The following is a 23,771-nucleotide window of genomic DNA, read 5'->3' as shown; positions in this document are numbered from 1 at the left end:
CCCTTTTTGCAATGTATTCTTGCAAAAAGCCCTTTTTCTGAGAGCCTTTTAGGGGGATCCTGGCAGTATTTCTAAATTTAGTGTATCCCTAAGAATTATGATGCCAGGGAGAATTTTGATAACAGGCGCATGCTAAGTGGCTTCAACTCTCCATGTTAACTTCAACAATTAGCATTAATTAGCAGTTAACTTCAACATAAGCAGCATGATAGCACAACTAAGGTATAAGTTTAAAGGAGTTGGCAGGCAGCCTTAAAAGTTATAATATTTGGTCAGTTTTATACCACTTACACTGGCATATTATAGCACAGGAGAAATTGCAACTAAATGATGCCACAGTAGCAACTGTTTCTGAAGAGAATGTTTACACTACTAGATTCAAAAGTGATGCAACAAAGTGTAATTGAATTGAACTCAATCCTAGATGCATGGTTCTGGCTCAGGTAATTTCTGAGGCTTGCCTCAGACTGTTGGTTCTACGTTCAAAGAATTGCATTCCCCACAGAATGGCCTGCTGTGGCTGATTCAAGTAATTGTAATAAGTCATGGCGTATCTGTTAGGATGAATTGTATGCAAATTCTGGTGATACATTTTGTTCTCTAGTTTACCTGTACTTAGTGTTTATTTAATAGAATTCATAATCTTACAGGTTTCAAAGTATGGGCAGAGCCCATGGGTTCTCTAATACACTTTCAGGGGGTTAAAACTATTTTTATAATATTAACACATTATTTTCCTTTTACACCATGGGTAAAACTGCTGGCACCTTTCACAAATGAAGGCAGTGGCACCTACCTGTACAAGTAGTTTTCACTGCCCTCCCCACAATTAAAAAAAAAAATTCACCCTGGATGAAGCACTAACAATATTATTAAATTTGACCCTTAACTATTTATCTTAATATTCTGTGTAGCATTAAACACTTCTGGTGCACACTGAAATAGGACAAAAATACTTGTGAGGCTGAGTGGTGAGCTGAACTAGCTGCTTTTATCATGGAAAATTTTTACTGGCAAGAACCACCAACAAACTGGTTATCCAGATCTGAATGTTTGGTAGCAGTCTCCTCATAAATAACAATTGACAGGATGTAGGAAAACTTATATCTGCCTTTCATCCAAGCTTCCCCAAACTTAACACTTTCCTGGTAAGATCAGTGTTTCTCACAAATATATAATGTGTTAACATTTTGAAGAGCTATGTAATGTAGTAAATCTGTCTTCCACATAACCAATGCATGAGGGTACAAATCATGCATGGGTAAAAGATCCATTCAAAATAAAGATAGACCAATGGATTTTAATACAACAGTATGAAAAGTTCACTTTTATAATTTCAGATTCCACATTTCAACTAACCCCAAGTATCTAAAAAGGCTATTAAAATACTTTCCTAGTTACAAATCTGTGAAACCATACTTTCTTCATGTACTTCAACAAAAACATATAACAGATTGAATATAGAAGCATATGAGAATCCAGCAGTCTTCTGTTAAGACAAACTCTGAAGAAAGTTATTAAAAAATAGTACAATGCCAGCCACTCTTATCACTTGATCTTTGTTCTGGGACATACAGTTAATTTATAATTCTTTATGTTAACATGGAGTGAGTTTATTACTATTACATTTAAATGGATTTAATAATTTTTAAAATTTGTTTTAACTACTAATACAGTAAATATCAATAAATGCAACCCCATATAAACTAAAACTCTTTGGGACCTTCAATGATTTAAGAGTATAAAAGGATCCTAAAGAAAAAGTTTGAGAACCACTAGAGTGAGAATGTCTGTGTGACTAAATCAATTTACAGCAAAGTTAAGCGGCCCTACTCGGAGATCACCCGTTAGTCTTCTGCTGTTATACTGCCTATGTTGAAATAGTTGTCAACAAACATCACAGGTTTTGTACAAAGGCTGTATTTGGATATTAGGGAAGATCACTGAAAGCATGCTTACCTTCTGAGAAGTTTCCCAGTAATGTCTCCCCTTCCTCTATCCTGTTTCAGTTACATCGAAAGTGCTAAGGACTCTTAGTACCCTTGGTTAATTGTTTTTAATCCCTTCTCCAAGACCATCATCCAGAGTCATGTTAGGAAATCCTTTAAAATACAGTTTATTACCAATTCATTCTACTACTTATTGTACAACACTTACTATTGTCTAGTCTTGAGCTAGGCATTTTGTGATTTAAACACAGTCTTGCAAAGAATTCTGAAAATTACTCAGGGAACAAGCTCAGAAGTTCATCTTGTTCAGGATTTGAACCCAAGTCAAAGCAGTTCCTCTTTCTACTCTAGCCCATTATAGAAGGCTTAAGTGGCAACTCAGTATTACAGCACAAGATTTTTTTGTTGTTCTTAAAAAAAACGTCTTAAAGTATGCTGTAAGTAAACCTTAAGTATTTTAATTTGATTCTATTAGAGAAGGGAGGGAAGAGACTGAAGGTCTAGAACACATGTTGAGTCTGAAAAGAATAGGCTCACTAGGACCATTACTATTCTCCCTCTTAATTTTCATAATGATGAAAACAGGGAGCAGAGATCCAGCAGAAACAAAAGTGCAGCCAGATCCTGAATAGCAAGATGTCTTCACTAGGACAAACAAAAAAAGGGGTGATTTTCCAGCTAATACTGTAATTTCCTATAGGAAAATAGGGTGGAAATTAAAGATAGGGAACGAAAAGAGGTTCTACGTTAAAAAAAAAAAAAAAAAAAAAGACCCTTCTGTGGCAATACAAGGCTAAGTAGGGGGCTCTCTAACTCTACTGATAATTAATAGTGAAATGAACTTAAAGTAACATTCTTAACCATCAGCCAAGAGTTGGATTCAAACACTGGTTTAAAAAAAAATCACCTTAAACTACCCATAATTTGGGGACCCTTACAATTTCATGGTGAGGAATAGCATGAACTACATGTTTCTATATGTTTATATCAAGTTAATATAATTTCATATCATGACCTTGTTCATTGAAGTAAAATGCTTAGATAAAACTTAAAAGTGCTACTTGGTTAATATGATGGAGATAGCTGAAATGTAGCCCGCTATAGTGTGCCTTATGTTATAAATGTGATATGTGTTTTCACATGTCCCGATCCTCATTCCATTTCTGCTCTCATACCTCCCTACCCTTGGAATCCAATATGGAACTACCAAAACCATGGTTCCTTTGGTTTAAGTTTGAGAGGTATTTAATTAAAACTGCCATTCTACATGTTATTTCCACAGTCCAGTAATTTATTTTAAATTTGAGTATTTTCAAATTTCACAAACAAAACTGAAGAACAGCAATATTTTGTTTGAATTCTCTCTTCTGTACACTCAGTGATCTAAAACACCACAATATCCAACATACACAAACCTCAGGGAAGGGTTAGTAAATACACACAGATTGGAATCATGGTGCTCTTTGTTCTTGAATGGAATGGTCCCACAGAAAAAGCACAGGATACAGCACAACATAAGGGCACCTGTTACATATGGAGTGAGCAAAAACACACTAGCATTTTCTATATGCGTAATCAGGAAACCTGCATAGGTTAGAGGGCCTCTTATGCTCATTGAAAAGTCAGGCAAGTTGTCTGTAATGCATTTTCCCAATACTTTGGAGAGCACTGTAGTCCAGTGTAGGATGTGCTGATAATGATTAGTGTTGTCTTTGTTGCACTGACAGTCTTGCATGGTCACATACCAATATTTTTGCTTTAGCTTTTCTTTGAATAAAAGAGATTTAAATGCATTTAGACAATACATGTTGTAAGCTGTTTACATACACTAAATTTAAGAGCTTCAATATTAGAGTTTTTCTTAAACACTACAGAGTGCAAATCAGGTTCTTCACAACAGATTGAATATTAGGCAGTTCTTCAAAGAACAAAAGGGAAGAAAAAAAGCCCAGATGAATAAAACATTGAAACTATTCCCCTTTGAAAATAAATTCTAAAATGATGCGGAATGTGAAATAAGCTTTTACATAGGTGATCCAAGTTTATAGTTAGAAACAAAACGCAGTCCTTCATGAAATAAGGGTTACAAGAACATGTGCCTGTTTTCCTCTGTTATAAACTGAGAAGTGGGTAGAGACGATGTTTCAGTACGAAAATAGGCGACTACAGGATCAGCTTTCCGTTTCACATGCTGTACCCAAAGCCAGGCTGTGGCTGCCCATAGGGTGGTGCAGTATAACCATAGCCAAAAGGTGCCTGGGGAGGGACTGCAACACTGGGTCCTGCTGTCAGCATCAACTGGGGCTGACCTAAAGATGGAAAACAAAAAGGAGCGGGGGCGGGGCAAGGAGGCAGTAAAAATTGTTAGTATTGTAGGACTATCACACTCCAATCTCCCCTCTAGTAGCATAATCACAACTTTGAGTTTTGGGGAGCACTTCTGACTGCCACAATTTTGGCATGACAGTCACCCTAAGAAGGGTCCTGCCTATAAAGCCAACAAACAGTGCAGAACTAAGGGTCAGAACTGTGACAGTAGTTATGTTACTTCATATCACCTAAAGCAGTATGCACATGCATGCTTGACAGCAGGCAAGAGATCTACTAATAAGCCTTTTTATAACATGGTGTTTGCACATTATATTTGGTGACAATATAATTAGCACAGGAAAACAATTGTTTAACAGACATGGTTTTAACATAACTGAAATGTTAAAGTTATATTTAAATTTCTGATTTAAGCACATCTACATGATAATGAAACCTAATGCATTTGAGCAAAGAATCTAGTACTAATTTAGAGAAAGCAATTAAAAATAGCAAGACATATTCAAATATATATTAGGTATGAAATACATTAGAGCATACAACCTCTTTCATATATTCTGTTGCCCCTCTTAGGAAGTTTAAATAGTTGTTGACCACTTACAGAAAACAACCTATAGAGAAGCCGGCTTATTTAGCGGGAAAAGAGGCTTATTTAGCGGGAAAAGACACGTAACACCTCTTCCCAACTGCCACAAAAGGACTCAATCCCCCACTGGAATGTAATCCTAGAGCAAGATTTCTCCCAGCACAAGCAACCTTGTGTCGCCCCTTTTTGTGAATAACCAACAAAATTGTCTTTAGTGAGCGAATTCTTTTTGGAAACCAGCAGTTTATAAAAATCACTTCTAACCTTGATATTGACATTTGTCTTGAAATTTCAACCCCACTGTCAACTGCCTATAAGGCCTCTGCATTTAAACACCCTAAAGGCAAATCAAATTTAGTAGGTGCCCCCAAATTATTACACTCATTCTGTTTTGGTTCCTACTGTGTTTCCTATCTCAAATATGTGAAACATCTCACTCCCATCTCTAACAATCTATTTAAAGTTTATCTTTTCCAACTTTGTCAAAATTACCCTGATTCTCTAAATCCCCAAAGTCCTTTATATTTACAATATAAAGGAGGTAATGTCATAATAGATTTGAATATTATCATTTCCTTTAGCAGGATGAGATACAATGGTTAAAATTTTTTGTCTAAAGAACACTGTAACCTATACCCTTCAAATTCATTGTTCAAATGAATTTGTTCACCAAGAGTGAAATGGAAAAGGTAGTTCAAACGTAAATGTGTAAGAAGAAACTAAATTGCCTTAAATATTAACTGAGAGTTTGAAGATCCTATCTCTCTAGAAAGTTCTCAAATGGAAACCCTATTCAGGTTCTCTGTCCAGTTATAATTTAAATAGAGGATGTATTCTTTACGTAAAGCAGGGGCGGGGAATGTCTGGCTCCCGGGACATATAGGCCCTTGAAATAATTTAGTCTGGTCCTACCAAGGCAATTACAGGCAAGACTAGAAATTCAATAAATCTAGGAGCTTTGTTCATAACAACATACATTTATATTAGGTGAATTATATTAAACAAATGATGTTATAAATACCCAAATGGCCCCCTGGCAGAAAAATGGTTCCCCATCCCTGATGTAAAAAGCATTCTAGCCCTGACTCGTTTGGCTCAGTGGATAGAGCGTCGGCCTGCGGACTGAAGGGTCCCAGGTTCGATTCCGGTCAAGGGCATGTACCTGGATTGTGGGTGCATCCCCGGTGAGGTGTGTGCAGGAGGCAGCTGATCGATGTTTCTAACTCTCTATCCCTCTCCCTTCCTCTTTGTGAAAAACCAATAAAAGAATATATATTAAAAAAAAAAAAAAGCATTCTAAAGACAGCCTTGGCACTTCTGAAAATTGAATTCACCAATAATTCTTCAGTAATTTATGAATAAGCAATCAACCAGTGACCAGGCAATAGAAAAACTGAGGTTATGATCTTAAGATTTTCGAGATTGTCTTTGCATTCAAGATTACCTGAGGGGATAAAATTAATGCCTGCTTTGAGACTGTTTTGGGGAGTGGGGTGGAATAACAGTAGAGAGAATTATTTCTTTACCAGTGAGCCTTTTGCATTTTAGAAGTTTATTATATTTCTATTTTGAGGTAGAATCCCTAAAGAATGAAACATTTATCTACTATATTTCTGTTAAGTTAAAAAGAGATAGAGATTACCATAAACAATAGGTTGCGTCTCTGTAGCTTGTTCTTCTTCTTTTCTCAGTGATTCTGAAGCATCTAATTTATCCACCTGGAGAAAAACAGGAAATGTTAATTAGCACCTCAAAAGTATTATAAACCTAGGTTTATGGCAGAAAGTGGAAAAGCCTTAGTTTGTTAAATTTTGTCAAAATAAAAAGACTAGAAAGAACATTCTCAGGCCCCCTCAAATTCAGTGGCAATGTTCATACTTCAGTCAAGGTGATTTTCAGCACTGTCATTATAAACCCTCCAGAAGGAGGGATTTATAAATGCCATTAAAGCGCACGCCAGGCTAAAACTGGGCATGCTAGGTAGCAGCCAGCCTGAGGGAGGGAGATAATGAGAAGGAACCACTTTTACAAATGAAGATTAAAGCCTACCACAAAGGAAATGGTATTCAAAAAAAGTAAAATGAGTCTAATGACTGGACAAATACTTATGCAGAATAAGCTACCTTTTGCCCAGTGTGCAGTTTCTGCTGATACTGATTATAGGTACAAACTGAAGTTTAAGACTCAAGTGGCTCCATATTTGATTATTTTAATATAAAGACAGGCTGCATGTTTTTATGCTCTATTTTCTAAGAAGTAGCCTTTTAAGAGTTTTTTTCTTTTTTTTGCTTTTAATGAAGCCACAATAAATGGCCATTATATGCTAGCTACTCTAAATAAATGTGGATACTATCTGACAGAAATAAGACTGTAGAGGAGTCCATATGTGTTAATGAAAGGAGGGAGAACACATAGGTTCTTCCACTAACTAGTTGTGTGACCTTGGCAAACCACTGCACTTAGCCTCAAAACATGTCCTTGTCTATAAGAGACAGCTGAGCAAGGTGATCTGTAAAGTGCCTCTAGGACTAACTCTGTGAAGAATTAGGAAGAATTCATCAGGACACTAGGACTAGGAAATCTCCACCGCACAACTTTCACTTGCCTTTTGAAATATACACTATATTTGTCTTTTAAACTATATTTAAAAGTCGGTATCTCAACCAAAGCATAACTACATTATATTTAAAGTAAAACTACACTTCAAATCTCAAAGTTATTACTACTAGTGGTTTTCAAAGTCATAAATGTGCAGTGAGATGGGGGAAAAGTGCAGGAAGAAACTTTTTATTAAATGTTCCTCAAAAAGGCAAATAGTGAAAAAAATCACTCACAAAAAAAGACATGCAAACATCGGTGAAAAAGCTATAAAGACTGCTAAAATGGTTAGAGCAGCCCTGATTTCTTTTTGAAATTATTTAAAATGGTGTCTTGGAGTCTTCAGATAGGCCACTAAGATTAGGATAATACTTCATATGTGTACTAACTTTTTAGTATCATAAATGTGAGTCTAGTCCATCCTACTATGTCAAGGAACAAAATATTAGAAAAGTAAGCTGAGGCAGACTCTAGACACCTTTAGATAAAATGTGGTTTCCCCACCCTAGGAAGTTGGGTTAATTTGCTTTTGCATACATTTTCCTGTTTTATACCCTAAGTGTTCATCTGTTATAAATTACCAAATGTCAAATTAAAGACCACTATCGAGTATAAATACCATGAAAAATACCCACAGTTTGGTATTCAAACTTACAACAAAAATTATTACAGCTGTATACTTTAAAGTATGGTATGTGCCACCAAGGGTCAGATGGGGTTCTGCTAACCTAAACAGTATCCAAGCTAAAGAGGTTGTGCAAAAAAAATAAATGGATGAGTGTACATTTAATAACTTCTAAGAAGAAAAAAATTAAACAACAAAAAACCCACCACTGCATAATACATTTCCAGACTTTCAAGGAAAAGAATCTAAAGTGAACACATGTTTAAAAGTTAATGTCTGAGTCAGATGTTGGAGACAGAGACCTATTACAGAAGTACATGTAAGACTTAGAAGAACTAGCAATATCACAATGCCCAGGCACAGACATAGGCAGGCTGGGCATTGGGGGGGTGGGGGGACACACACAAAAAAATAAGAACTCTGAAGGAACAGCACCAAGCTAAGCAAAAAATTTTTGATTTTTCTATATAATAGGACAGCCTCTGGCACAGCAACATCCAATTTTTTATTCCATAGACCCAATTTAGATTGCTCAAAAAAGAAAAAGCAGAGAAGGCTGTTATGAACACAAGCTTTTGTTAAGAGCTGTAACAAAAGTTTCTGATCCTTGGATTTAAAAAGAAAAATTTCAGGTAAGCATGTCACTGAGTTCCACCTGTACTATTGAAAATTCACTGTAATGTAAAAGGCTTTTCCACAGAGACTGCAATATGCTGCAGAGAAAAGTTAACATGCAGTCAGTTATTTTGGTGTATGTGTGCATGAAAAAAAGGCAAAAGTACTGAAGCAAGAAGTGAGATCTGAAGATGACTTGCTATACAGGCTCTCAAGAAACACACACAGCCCACAGCAATGCTTTAAGAGTTTCAAAAGTAGTATGATGTAATTGCAATGACTGTTGTACATGCTTGATTTAAAACAATGCATAACACTGCAGTTCAATTACCTGTTTTTCACACACACGCTTTCTAACTGCCTTGCTTACTAGCTGCTGAAGGGCCTCACACAATGCATTTTACTCAGGTTTGCCCTAAGTTCCAATGGTGACTCCAGTTTGGTTCAACATAATTCCAACGCATTGTCCCCCCGCCAAATTCATTCAAATTTGTTTCAACTCTATCTTCCCACCCTTTTCTTACCACAATTTGATATCAGACATAAGTTTGTGAATTGGTTTCATTTATATTGTAATGGTGACAAGCCAATTAAGGAAGCAGCAATCAAAAGGTGCCTAAATTTACCATGGATAAACCAACAGATGAATAAGAGAGCAAACTTGAGGTGGCTTCAGAGGCGTGCCTTATTACAAAACATAGAAGTTAATATTGCTTTGTTATATAGAAATAATCCATGTTGCTAGCAGCAATTAGAGCAAGCTACTCTCATAATTAAAAAGTTTTGAGTCCTCTTGAAAATGGACTAGCACCATAAGAACTGGACACCTGGAGAAACATGAGGAAAGTCTCTTCGGAAGCAGCTAGTATCTCTTGTATCTACTTTTCAGCAAAAAATTAGTAAGAATCAAGAGATCAGAAACTGGATCACAGTCCTTCAATACCAAAAAAAATCCCAAAAAGCCTTTTAGGGCATGTATATACAGATATAAATTCAGCGACTGTCAGGCAAGCTCACAAAATAAAACCAGAGGCTGTTTAAATTTATTTAGAGTATTAAGAGAATCCTATTATGGTCCAGATACCCTGACAGGGAAGAGAAATTTCCTGAAACTTTGAAAATAATATGGAAACTCACCATGCTCAGTTTTTAATAATTATTTAAGAGAGACTGTGAACCAACTACTGATTAGCCTCCTGCCCTTCCTAAAGCCTATTAGCCGATTAGTACCAAACATCTACTAACGTCCTACAACTCTATTATAGTTATGTTTCAAGGGACTTGCAGAGGCTTTAGTGAAAATTTATTGGGGGGGGAAAAAGCAGCAGCAGCAGTGTAGAAAAGGAAGGAAAAAATCATGCAAATTCCTTAGACTTAGTCCTCCAGACTTAAAGATGGAAAAGAATCAACTTTCACCTTTTCCTTTATTGCATCAACCTGCAAAGGAATTCAGAAGGTGCAGCTTAGAAAAAAATCAAATTCCATATTGAGCATAAAAAGGTAGAATCAGCAACAAAGGTTTAGGGGAGAAACATCTAACCACTAAAAAAGGTATGAGAATAGTGAAAATAAAGGGCATACTGTAAGCAAAATTTAGAATATATATATATTTTTAACTTCAGAGCTTACTGCAGAAGAATTTATGCTGGAGTCAGTGTGAAAGAAAGCAGCTTAATCACTAGTAAAATTTACAGCACTTTGGTTAACAGCAGTTTAGGGCCAGGTCTCACAAGCTGGCATTATGCATAAGAAAAGAATTCTCATCTATGGCTAAGATACCCTGGACTTATACACAGAAAGTGTTAATTCTTAAAATATTATTACTGAACATAATGGTATCTACTTAGATGGTAGCCTAAGGAAATACTCAGTATACTGGGGGCTGTTAGTAGTGCTATTTCCCCCCTTTAAACAGGCATGCTGAAGAGATCAGATGTGAAACAGGTTTTAATAAGCATGTTTTCTCTAATGAAATGGATCCTTTAAGATAATTTTTAAATGTTTGACAGCAAAAAAGCTAGTAACTGTTGAAGTAGGGTGAATAAAAATATCTAACATCAAAACGGGACGCTAAGACAAATAAGTGACTTTTATAAGATTATATCCCCAGCTTGTTTAATGCACTTTTAGGAAATGTGTCATTACTTGTTAACCTCCTATGATATTTTAAAATTAGGGGTTAAACTATCAAAATATTGAGAAGATTAACAGATGTTAAGAATACAGGTGTAGCTTCCCCAGGGAAACACGCATACACATTAAAGTCAAGAAACAACTGAATAAAGGGAACCTATACTACTATTTCTAGAATCTGAATAGTAAGAACTGATCTAAGATATTTTGAAAAAAATTTTTTTAATGTTTTAAAAAAACTAACATACAATGTAGAAGTAATACTATTTATCCTCAGAAATACATTGAGGATAAACCTTCTGGCAAGTTATGATTTGAGTTTCCTTTTCCATGCAATGTCATTTGTCAAAAATTAAAAATTTATGGAGAACAGGAATATTTTTGAATCAACTAAATAACTTACTTTTACTAGAGAAAAAACATTAAAAAAAAATAAATCTGCACATGGAGTTTTACATATTCAAGATAATTAGTTCTGAATATACCCAGAGGTGCCATTACCTTTGTCAAATATTCCTTCATGACCTGGATGAAATAGGGCATGGCAAAATCCATGATATTGTGCCTCCAGGCAGTTTCCAGGACAACATCTGGCCTTAAAAGATCATAACAGGTAAAGAGACAAGCTCCAAAGCACTCTCTTTTTTCTTCCTGCAAAAACCACTGTAGGAGTTCTTCAGCCAACTCAGTATCTTTAGATTCAGAGGCATACTGCATTGCATCCTATTCAAACGAAAGGATGAAAGTCAAACATTAAACTCAAATATACTGAAACCGGTAAATCAAGCAATACAAGGGGGCGGGGGGGGGGCGGCGGGGTGGAGTCCCAGTTATATAATTTAAAGATTTGTTGAAAGAAAAGGAATAGATGGATAAAGCATTTTTTTTTTTTTTTAAAGAGAGAGCTTTGAAATAAAAATAAGGTAGCCCTAGAATAAAGAAATTCACTTAACTATGATCTCCTCAAATGGGGGCTTAAAGGTAATTCTCATATTCATAAGCTAATACTTTTAAAGACCATAATCACTTGTAGTATACCACGTTAGGGTTAACACAGATCATCCAGAAGTTGGTTTAATGGCCCTGCCCCCACCAACTTCATCCACCTTGTACAGGCTATCTTTCTTGCACAGCTCTACACTCTGTTTCCAGCGATTGTTGCCTTTGAAGAGATAAGCAGCAATTCTCCTGAACTCAATGAGTTCATGTTTTTCCAAACGCTGAGCAAGTGAGATATTGTCAAAGTTGTCGTAAGCGTCTATTGATGTTCGCAGAGCCTTAAAAAAAGAAAAGCCATCCAAATTCCAAATCAGTGTTCCATTCTAGTTTTAATTTTATGTTCCATCATTTTCTATCAATGAGCCATTATGTACATAACTGACTGTATATGACATGATCAATGGACATGTACATATGATGATAACCAGTGAACCATTATTAAAATATAACAGCCTAGACTCAAGCATCAAATCACAAAGTTGTAATCTAATAAATAAGCATCAAGGTTCTCCAATATAATTATGTAACAAAGACCTCGAAGATACTGTAAAATTTCTAAAGGTGCAATTTTCTCCAAGGTTTTCATATCAAGGACTAACATAAATGGTTATGAAATTCGGAAAGTTTATAATTTGAAGGGTAAGATTTTATGCTCTGAGGAAACTCCTGATACAACTCAACATGATAGTCAGTCATACAGAGGGGCATGGGCTCTGAGCCTAAAAGAAGAAAGAGCCCACTGAATATTAACTCTTAATTAATTTTGTTCTTGTGAAGCCTTTCACAAGGGAAAGTTTATTAAACAAATACTAATATGGTATTGGGCAAGAAAAGCAGTGAATAAGTACAGTTAATACCAAGTTTTAAGGATTAGTTAAGAGATCAAAGACTTTTCAACCCTATCTATAATATGCTTAGGGATAAAGTAACCATAATTTTTTTCTAAAGAGAGATAAGGATTTAAGCAAAATTCTGCAAACTTGGCATTTCATCAGGGGGAAGTCAGATTTATTAATCCTGAATACCTCTTTAAATTTAAATCGTAGGCATATAAATACCTACTATTTAAAAGTCTAAGGATAATGGCCTCTTTTTATTTTTTAACTGCAAAACATATCAATTTACAACCTAATTATAACCTGAGTTTTGAGAATATATGCAAGAATCAAAAGGTTTTACCTGATAATCTTCTTCTGTAATAAAAAGGTTGTTCAGTGATTCATTCACAGATTTGTTGTTGTGGTTCTGAACTGAACGCAAATATGGTTTCACCAGGGGTAGCTGTTTAACCTTTAAAATAAAGAGTTTGTTACAAATGTAGCACATGGTTAAAGTTCCATGGACAAAAACTATTCAAGCATGTCTTAGATCCTTGTTATAATATTTTTAAGTTTTAAAAAATAATTACCTTGCTGAAATAATTGACTGCACGAGTATGATCCAACCGTGGAGACAGCACCATTAGCAAATCATTTAACAACAGAGGCTTGAATTCTAAGTAGAACTGTATTGCTCTGTAGTATAATTCCACATTGGCAACCTAAAATGGGAAAAATCCATACATAAGTCAGAATTACTTCCTAATGAGCTTACTCATTTTAAAGCCTTTGTTTTTTTTTCTGAAGAAGGTACATACCTTGGTAATGATATCTTTGAACTGCCCTTCTTTCCATGCATCAGTGGGATGATTCATCATGGTAATTATGGCATTATCATATTCTTCATACTTGTCATACAAAAACACCAATTCCGCCCAAAGATGAGCTTGTTCTGCAGCTCTTAGCACCTATGTAAGAAAGATTTAATTGCTTTAAATATGAATCTTTAATTCTAGATAGTAGTCCAAAAAGGGATGTTTTAAAATATTAGTTTTAGCTACAGAGTTGCTCCCAATGTTAAAGGCTGGTTACCTTAGGTATATTCACTCTGGACCAGAACAGCTCCAAGTGCTCCCTCATTTTTTGTGGCTTAAATTTAGAATATAGAATGGCTAATTCGGTGAACATCCCCATATGAGCTCGCTCAAGTCCCAGAGCTGCTTCCAACATTGTTATCAGTTCTTCAAAATATCCACGATCCTGAATAAGGAAGATAGGAAATTAAAGATAGGAATATCTGTGGCAAAAGATATCAATTAATATGAAAGACTGCTGTTCATTACCTGATAGTAGTTGATAAGTTCCTCTAATTCATCTGCATGTACTACAATATGGAGCCCACACATCTGAGCAAGACGGAATTCTTTCCCATCTACACAGGCAAAGCAGACCTACAATAAAAATTTCAAATATATGAACTCAAATGTAAACATGGCTGGTTAATTCAATTCACAGTTTAAAGAGCATTTCTAAATAGCATCTTAATTCTTTACTCAAACAGGTGTTGAGATTACCTCTTTCCATGTTCGGGTACTGTTTGCTTTCCTAGCTCCATCAACAGCTGCCTGATATTCACCCAGGTGAACCAGGGTAGATGCCAAGCGTCCAAAATTGGAAACGTTGTTGTACAACAACTTAGCAGCATCATACATTTTTTCATCATAACAACGGTCACCAACCTGACAAAAAAAAAGACAATCGATTTTCAGCGAGCCTAAACTCAATCCTTTCTCCAAAGCTGCAACTCAATGTAATACTGAGAAACAATATTTTTCCTGTAAGATATTTTTTCCCTTGGAAATCTTCAGCTGTAATGTGTTGATCCTACTAAGCTAATGACGTTGCTCAACTACTTATCTTAACATTCTTCAAAAAAAAATATGAGTAAGAAACCTACTTGTTGGATATGAGCATTATTTGGCCCATTGATGAACTCTTCTAACTCTGCAAGGCGGTTTGTTTTAGCCAGTGCGAATATCAATTCTGTCTCCACATAGGACTCACGAGCCTTCTTACGGGCCATCTGCAAGTACTTTACCAGTTCTTCCCAGTTTCCTAGGTATAGGAAAAGAAAAAAGTAATACAAGCACTGACATCTTCTTTTTTTTTTTTTAAGCACTGACATCTTAACGTTTATCTTTTCACCCAAGTAAATGAGAACTACTTTTAATTTCCCTTTAAGGAAAACATTATAGACAATAACAAATATAAACAGTGAAATACATCTAGAATAGCAAAACTTCTATTATACTTCTGTATTATCACTAATGAAATGAATAGTGGATATCCCTTTCCCTTAGAGAGCTGTAATATTAGATAGAGCTCAATCAGAATTTTATGAAAATTCAAAAACAGAAAATTAATCTTCCCCATGGACCTTGCAAGTTCACAAAATGCAGCTTCTTTTTATCTGGACTAAAATGGAGGGCTACATGTTTTCAAAAGTAACCCTAAGTATCTAATTCCTACTTAATTCAGAGTACACAATTTATCTTAATGCTTAGCTTAATCAGAGCTTAGGTACATTTTCTGAAGTCACAAATACGTAACAGTTAAGAAGTCGCACCACTAGTATTGGCAGCCTGAACAACTTCCATGTAGGATGAAGGGTCATCTGCTTTGATATAAGAGTCAATGGCTTCTTTCACCATTCCTTTCTGCAACTGGGCTTTTGCAAGCTGACTCCAGACCGCAGGCTCATTGCAGCGTTCAGCAAATTCATATGCCCGATCCAAGTTTCCAATATGTTCAATTAAAACCTAAGCAACCAATTTTTGAATTAGTGTTACAGTAAAATGAATCTTACCACACAGCAATTACATTGAAATGGCTAGGATTTTATTGCTCTCCTTTGCCATAGCAATTGGTTATGCTCATCCTCAAAGGATAATACATATATTGAATCATGAGAAGTCATTATATTTAGTATATAAACTTAGGTAACCTGAAATTTTATTTACCTGCACTGCTGAAGTATTGACATCAAATTTCCGGAAAATGGCAAATGCTTCTTCAAAGAGCTCATTGCTGATGGCGATATTGGCAATATCTGGGGCATCATAATTATCCAGGCGGTTAATATACTCCATAACACGGGTACGGTCAGCCTTGATTGCAGTGAGGATTAGGAGGTTTTGCAGATTCCTTTAAGATAAAAAGATTTAAACACAATATTTTAATAGCTCATCAGTTGTAAAGAATAAGCACTGTGGCTATACTACTCCAGTCTTTTGTCTCAGGAGGTAGGGTGAGAAGAGGAGGGTATTAAAGAGTGAGAATTTAGACAATATACTCAAATCTTTGTCTCCTTGTTCCTTCCCAAAACTGACAGGCCATAACAAAAGACTGAATATAAATAGCCAATGGAAACCTCTCAGAGCATACCTGTGTTCACTGAATACAGAGTTATCAAGAACAATTTTCTCCAGCAGTTCAATAAGTTCATTCGGAAGGTCTGCAGTCATAAAAGCCTTGACAGTTACTGACACTTCTTCAGGGTCCTGAGTCTCAGACAAGGCTGTCTGCACAACCTGGAGAGGATATATAGAAAATAAGTTCCAAGAATCAAAGTGATTTTTGAAGGTATTAACTAATAAAACTAAGTTGGCTTTTCAGTAGAAAACTTGAAATAGGCAGAAAAAAAAGTGGAGGAAAAATACCTTTAAATTTACTACCTAAAGGTCTTCGTACACAAATTCATGTATAACTATATCATATGTACTTCCATTCTCCTGAAAAATTACCCTAATTGTATAATTTCAATCTTTTCCCTCATTAAAACAGTACTCATAATAACCACTCCCCATTATCACTTTAATGGCTACATATAATTAAACCACATAGATATAGCATTATATACTCAATAATTCCTCTGTTTTCGGCTATTTGCACGGTTCCCAGATGCTGCAGTATTTTTTTCTGGGAAGATTTGTATCTACTTAAAAATTTTCCTTAGAAATGCTTCCCAAAGCATTTAAAATAATTAAATGTTTAAAATGTTTCTTTTTACTGCCTTCTCTCATAGTTAAATATGGTCCATGTGTATGATGAGGGAAAAGAAAAGGTTTTACTGATAGTTAAATGAGCCTTAATCCCATTTGCCAACTTTACCTGGTCAATTAGAGGTCTCCTGTAAGGATTGCTTTCCAGCAGCACACTGCCCCACAATTCTGGATCCTTTCGGCGTACCAGATAGCGGGAAAGACTTTTGAAGAGGGAGTTCTCATTGCAAACCTAAATAAGATATTAAAGATTAACTTCAAGGTAAGAAGTAAAGACTTTTTATAACTGACTTTACTTTTAAAAGTTATTTCCTATCATTTATACTCTGATTATTGTTTTCTAGGAGAAAAAAATCCACAATTTTTACATATAATCTTGAAGAGGTTACAAACAAGTATTCTACTCTACTGGTCTGTCATTTATGCATTAGTACTGCATTATTTTAATTACAGAGGCTTTGTAATGTGCTTTAATATCTGGTAGGCCTAGTTCACCTTTACAGCTTTCTTTTCAGTGTTTTACTAGCTATTCTTTTTTTTTTTTTAATACATGTAGGCAGCCAAAGGAAGGCCAAGGAAATGATGTATCACCTCCCTTGAAAACCTGAGGCATGCCAGATTCTATTCCAAGTTGCTACTTTCCTATTACTAGCTATTCTTGTTTATTTTTCCATGTGTACATGCATACATATATGTTCGTGTGTATATGAATGGATGTATGTACATAGACGCATATATTTCCTAGCTATGATCACTGAAAGATCACAGGAGCAAATATAAATACACCCAACAGCCCAGATCTGAGTTTTTTAATCCTCACCCAAGGACATACTTAGAGAGAGGGAGGGAGAGAGAGACTGGGTGGGTGGGTGGGTGGGGGGTTTGAAAGAGGGAGAGAGAAACTTAAATTGGTTGCCTTCTCTATGTGCTCCAACCAGGGATCAAACCACAACCCAGGTATGTGCCCTGACCAAGAATCCAAGCGGCAACCTTTTGGTGCATAGGACAATACTCCAACAACTGAGCCACACCAGCCAGGGCCAGATCTGAGTTTTTGGTTTTTTTTTTAATATATTTTATTGATTTTTCACAGAGAGGAAGGGAGAGAGATAGAGAGAGTTAGAAATATCGATGAGAGAGAAACATCGATCAGCTGCCTCTTGCACACCCTGTGCCCGCAACCCAGGTACATGCCCTTGACCGGAATCGAACCCAGGACCTCTCAGTCCGCAGGCTGACGCTCTAGCCACTGAGCCAAACCGGTTTCGGCCAGATCTGAGTTCTTAATAGCATTCCCCACTAAAAAGGATGAGAGTTCCCTGGGAAAATGGCAGATTCCAGGGCTGGGAGGGCATAAAATGAGTGTGAAGTAACTTGTTGTGCTAAAAAATAAGGACGTGCTTGAAGAATGATGAGACCATAAGACAAAGCCCCAGAAGGCAGGCTGCAGAGATTTTTATCAGCCAAAACTGGGACATTTTGAGCATCAAAACAATAGTGGTGGATTATAACCTATTGAATCAAACAGGGATTCATGAGTACATGAAAATATGAGTGCTGACTAAATGTGGAGAATGTGCTAGACTTGGAAAATTGTCCTTTTGCAACCAACAAATTAAGAATGGTTTAAGAGAATCAATAGATTCTAAATTGGCATAGAAGAAGGGGCACACAACATTTGCAAGGGGAAATATAATAATTATACAGTAAAGAAATTGACAACAATAAAAAGTGCCTCTACCAACAAAGGACAAAAGAATGCCAGGTGCTTCTGCATATAATAGCATGAGAAATACAAAGATCACTTAAGCAATATTCTGGATGCAAAATATACAATCTAAAGCTAATCACGGGGAGCCACCAGAGAAACTCAAAATGAATAAGATTCTCTTACACTGTGAATGTACAAATTGCCACTGAATTTTTCACTTTCAAATGATTATTATGTAAATTTCACTGCAGTCAAAAAGTTTTAAGTAGAAAAAAAGACCACTTTTACAAAGAAAGGCTGAAGAATTGTCTCATATTAAAAGAGACTAAAGAGATACGACAACTATATGCAGTATGTAATCCTAGACTGGAAGGAAAAACTGTTGTAAGAAACATTATTCGGTCAATTGACAAAACTGGCATAAATTAAGAAATATTCTGTCAATCAAGTTGACTGAAGTTGGTTTCTATAATGTGTTTATGGAAGAGAACATCCTTATTCTTAGGAAATACACTGCAGAGGTACAAGGCCACGATGCATGCAACTTTATCTTATGTTTAAAAGATGTATGCATGTGCATAAACCATGGACACAAACAATGGTGCGGTGAATGCCTGGTGTGGTATGAAAACCAGATGGAGAGGGAGTAATGGGGAAGTGGGGGGAAATGGGGGACATCTGTAACACTTTCAATAATAGAGAGAGGCTCCAGCCACCGCCACTGCACCCGAGCTGTGAGCCGGGCTTCTAGCTGAGCGGCGCTCCCCCTGTGGGAGCACACTGACCACCAGGGGGAAGCTTGTGTTGAGCCTCTGCCCTCTGATGGTCAGTGCGTGTCACACCAGTCGTTCCGCCATTCAGTCAATTTGCATATTAGGGTTTTATTATACAGGATTTTTTAATGCAGCCTTCTTAATAAAACTACCTTGTTAAAGAAAATAAATAAATACATAAAATGCAGCCTTCCTTCTATACATTCAGCTAGCAGTACTCACATTAATAAGTTCCAGATCACACTGGCCACGCTCATAAGCAACACAGGCTAGATGTGGATCTCTCTTCTCACAATATTTTCCAACAACACGACTGTCATAATAAGGATTTTCACGAAGAAATCTCTCTGGGTTGTTATTACTGTCTATGTAGATTTTGGCTAACGCATTGTGAGTAGCAGGCTCCTCACAGCCCTCATGAATCCTGGCCTCTAGCCAAGGCAGAAGCAGTTTCAACCTAATAAAAACAAACCAAAAAACAACACATGTACACATATTGTATTATAAATAACAAACTCTTAACATGCTAACTACTTAAATAATGTGCTTTCCCATACATTATTTTGTATTCTCAACAACCCTATTATAAATTGGGAAATAAGACTCAGAATGTGGTTAAATGATTTGCCCAAGATTACACAGAAAGTATATAAAACTATCTTTATACTTTCTCAGACCTACCTGTTATATATATAGATAGGATATAGAAAGAAGAGATTATAGATTCGTAAACTGTTCTTTTTTATACTGGACAAAATATCTAGACTTTGGATAAATTTTGTTCAGGAGTGGACTGGGACGTGGTATGAGAAAATAGGCCAGATTATCTGAGGTTTCTTTCAATTTTAACACAATTAACATACATTACCTACAACCAGAGGAGGCAGCATCCTAAATATACACTGGGAACAAAATGTAGTATCTTTAGGAGCTCTGGGCTTAATAATTCTAGCAGTTGTATGATCACTCCACCAGAGGTCATGGTTTCACTAAGCTATAGTTCATGTTTCAATGGTTTAAATATCAAAAGCACCCAGAGAAAGAGCAGTAGGCCATTATTTTAGCTATCAAATTCATGTAAATACTTACATTACCATGTTCTCCTTTGAATATTAAGATTCAAATAAAGCCCTAACTGGTTTGACTCAGTGGATAGAGCGTCGGCCTGCAGACTCAAGGGTCCCAGGTTCGATTCCGGTCAAGGGCATGTACCTTGGTTGCGGGCACATACCCAGTAGGGAGTGTGCAGGAGGCAGCTGATCGATGTTTCTCTCTCATCGATGCTTCTAACTATCTCTCTCCCTTCCTCTCTGTAAAAAATCAATAGAATATATTAAAAAAAAAAGATTCAAATAAAAAAACCCACAATTTAACCCAGAGTTAATAGGGAACTCTCTTCTCATTATTCTTGAGAATAATTTATTTAAGAACTAGTTAGCAAATACAGGGTGTCACACCTAACTAAAAAGAGGCTTTTCACATAGTTGACATTAAAAGCATATACAAAGTCAACCCATGTAGCTCTAATTATAAATATGCAAAACAAGTGATTAGCCAGGTTAACAGATTTTTTGTATGATAGCTGTAACATTTCAGAAAACAGCTTTTCTTTAAATCAACGCTACAGTTAGCCTATCACTTCTAAATCGGGTGTTTCCAGGGAATCACGGTCCATTTATTTCTAGCTTTTCAACAACTGACAGGTTACATTTTTATCCGTTACCATGCTGAGAGAGACTTATTTATCCCAGTTATGGAGGTTAAATGGTACTACACCTGTTTCTTTTTTCAACCTCAGCAACAAGCTCATCAGTAGAAAATTGACCTCTTACAACAAGAATCAAGTTTTTAATGACATCTTCAGAGCAATCAACATCAAGTAATCCTCCAATAACCACAGGAAGTCGACTTGGATTCACCTAAGGGTTAAAAAAATTTGAAGAATGTCTATTTAATACGATAAACAAAAATGAGCTTTAAAGAAGAAACATTTCCCCCTCTTTTAGCTCAGTTATAAACAGAGTCTAACTTTGCAACTAGACCAAGGAATTTAGCAGGAAGTCTGGCTTGTTAATTAATTATCTCAGCATTACTCCAAAGGATAAATAAGTCCAAAAATGCTAAAAGTCACAGAATTTTTCACACATTAAGTCCACTATAGCAAAACTGTCTGCCTGTTTTTAGAGTTAGAAGGTACAGTTTTTTATATCTATATTTAAGATGGTTTTAAAACGGTGCTTTGAAGTCTATGGCCTCTACACAGATACTTCAGGTGCTACCAAGTACGTAGGGCATTGGCCATCCAACTTTTTCAACTACAGCACTTCTGATGTTTTATATACTTGGCATGCATGTAAAATTTTAATCAAAGAAGGATTTGGGCAGGAAAACATTATAAGAGCCACTGTAGCAGACCACAGTTTCAAAAGGGTGAACATTTCCAGAGTGAAATATAAAATCTACAATAAGATTTAATTTTTAAGTAATCTAAGTGTTACTTACCTTTTGTACATATATCTCTATATACTTTTGAAGATTATTTCTATATAAGTACAGCACCAAATCATGGACAAAGTCAAATCGATCACACACAATGATGAGTGGTAATTGATCTGTTAGCTTCGCTTCCTGGAGGGAAAAAGAACGAAAAGAAACCTTAATTTTCTCCTGTGAGATATCAAATCTATGTAAAATATGACAACCTCTGTTTTATACTGGTGGGAGAGGATCATATAAACTTGGCTGTTCTCTTAAAAGAAATCCCCAATTGCTGGAGAGAGCACACCATTTTCAGTAATTTTTTATTAATCAATACTTAGATCCATAGCAAAATACCAGGTCCTTCCCACACACACCCTTGACCAAAAAAAGTAACAAATTAAGATTAGTGAGCCACTACTGGCATTCGGGATATAAAATCATCACAGCAGGACTTTCATTAATAATTAATAAAATAGAATTGAGTTATTTAAGACCAATAGTCACATTGTCAAAATGATGACATAAGTGGATTGTACTTGTTTCAAACTAATGACTTATTTTCACTCCTCCCTAATTCTATTCTATATGGCCAGCCTCTAACATTCTGTTACAATAAAGCTTACAAGGAGCAGCATGATGGTGACAGCCATGAATTAAACACACCACATGTTGCTATAATAAGAAAAAAGTTAAGAAAAAGAAAGCACATAAAGAAAGACATCTTTAAATTGCCTACTGCTTTTACCATTACAAATACCAAGCTATAATCCTACTTTATAGACTGACATAGATGTTACAGACAGGAGGTAAGACCTATATTGGGCATTTACCTGAAACATGTCCTGTTACATTCCACAGACATAAGGTAAAGCACAAAAAACAACAGTTTCCATCAGGAATTCATTTACACACAGTGAAACATTGCTCAATATATGATCTGTCTATAAAAATCTGCTAAGGAAGTAGAACTAAGCAGGATAGGACTTTCCCCAATGACAGCCACTAAGAACAACATCATTTGCAAGGTTAGAACAAAATAGTACCTAAGTTTAGAACATATCAGTCACCCAATTATAAATAATTTGAAGATTAGTCTACGAAGTGTTCAAAGAACACAAAACTAAATCTGGGAGTCATGAGAAATCCTGAATAAAAGATCAAAAAGGCATGCATGGGTCTGGATTTATGATAGGCCTGTACCCCTGGGTCTCTCATAGTGCCCCATGCCAGAGCAAACTGTGGCCTTGAATCATTGCCTGGCCTCTGCCCGTAGCTGCGGGCACTGAAGCAGGTTACACAGTGGAGGGCAGGGGCGGGGAGAGAGGAAAGGCTGTAAATCTGAAGTGGAAGTCAGCTGCAGATTTTTCACACATTAAGGAAAGTCTAAAGCAGGGGTGGGGAACATCCAGCTCTTGGGCCATATAAGGCCTGAGAAATCATTTGATCTGGCCCTGCCAAGGCATTAGGGGTGCGTTAATTAAATGTTTGACCAAATATAGCAGGCTAATTTTAAGTTGATAATTTTGTATGGCCCTTGAATGATATTATAAATATTCAAATGGCCCTTGGCAGAAAAAAGGTTCCCCACCCCTGGTCTAAAGCAAGTATTTAGCAGCATGGAAACTGTACTAAACAGCTGCTATAATCATCTCTAGAAAGAGTGTTTGATCTACCTATGTAAACATTTCAATAAGCCAAGTTTTTCCTATTAAATAAACATCAAAAAGTTAGTGGGTCATACTAATCTTTATTCTGTTTAATATAAAAATAAAATAGTATGTACTTTTATTTTATCATTTAGGGAGAAAACATACTTGCAAGTAATCTAAGATTACTTAGGTATTCTATTCTCATGTGTGTTTAAGATTTCTGCTGGCAAAGACAAACATACTGTATCTACGTCCCCCCGCCCTCCCCCCAAATTTAAGATTGAAAGAGTAGACAAAAATCTAGAATGAATAGTTTCTTGATTGCCTAAATTTGCACATGTAAGTAATGCTATTAATATTTTAAATTATTTAAAAGTTTACCCTGAAGCTATTATGGTCAAAGATTTTAGGTAAAAATTAAAATTATATAAACATTCAGGGGTTG

At 36.0% G+C, this 23,771-nt stretch overlaps 1 protein-coding gene and 1 non-coding gene across 9 annotated transcripts in view; one reads left to right on the top strand and one right to left on the bottom strand.

The window, feature by feature from the left end:
* The window catches only part of CLTC (clathrin heavy chain), a 68,571-nt gene that overhangs the window by 2,197 nt on the left and 42,603 nt on the right, over positions 1-23,771 (bottom strand). For 3 of the 8 annotated variants that reach the window (XM_036340158.1, XM_036340160.1, XM_036340163.1), the window contains 19 exons: positions 21,699-21,824; positions 20,973-21,115; positions 19,419-19,653; positions 16,822-16,944; positions 16,096-16,241; positions 15,672-15,855; positions 15,278-15,470; positions 14,609-14,766; positions 14,226-14,390; positions 13,995-14,102; positions 13,744-13,911; positions 13,470-13,619; positions 13,242-13,373; positions 13,013-13,123; positions 11,941-12,111; positions 11,336-11,557; positions 10,118-10,138; positions 6,506-6,581; positions 1,287-4,258 (listed from right to left, as the gene is read on the bottom strand). In XM_036340158.1, the coding sequence (XP_036196051.1) occupies positions 4,134-4,258; positions 6,506-6,581; positions 10,118-10,138; positions 11,336-11,557; positions 11,941-12,111; positions 13,013-13,123; positions 13,242-13,373; positions 13,470-13,619; positions 13,744-13,911; positions 13,995-14,102; positions 14,226-14,390; positions 14,609-14,766; positions 15,278-15,470; positions 15,672-15,855; positions 16,096-16,241; positions 16,822-16,944; positions 19,419-19,653; positions 20,973-21,115; positions 21,699-21,824 (2,757 nt within the window). In that variant the 3' untranslated portion in view covers positions 1,287-4,133. Of the gene's footprint in view, positions 1-1,286; positions 4,259-6,505; positions 6,582-10,117; positions 10,139-11,335; positions 11,558-11,940; positions 12,112-13,012; positions 13,124-13,241; positions 13,374-13,469; positions 13,620-13,743; positions 13,912-13,994; positions 14,103-14,225; positions 14,391-14,608; positions 14,767-15,277; positions 15,471-15,671; positions 15,856-16,095; positions 16,242-16,821; positions 16,945-19,418; positions 19,654-20,972; positions 21,116-21,698; positions 21,825-23,771 lie in introns of those variants that run through there. The other 5 variants (XR_004972791.1, XM_036340161.1, XM_036340159.1 and 2 more) reach the window with 5 other exon arrangements.
* On the top strand, positions 22,847-22,979 carry LOC118672550. The gene has a single exon (XR_004973114.1). It is a non-coding gene; the product is annotated as a small nucleolar RNA SNORA42/SNORA80 family (small nucleolar RNA).

The sequence above is a fragment of the Myotis myotis genome, unplaced genomic scaffold (assembly GCF_014108235.1).
Source record: "Myotis myotis isolate mMyoMyo1 unplaced genomic scaffold, mMyoMyo1.p scaffold_m19_p_17, whole genome shotgun sequence".
NCBI classification, from domain to species: domain Eukaryota; kingdom Metazoa; phylum Chordata; class Mammalia; order Chiroptera; family Vespertilionidae; genus Myotis; species Myotis myotis.
Note: the sequence above shows the minus strand (reverse complement) of the source record. Positions and strands in the feature narration are given on the sequence as shown.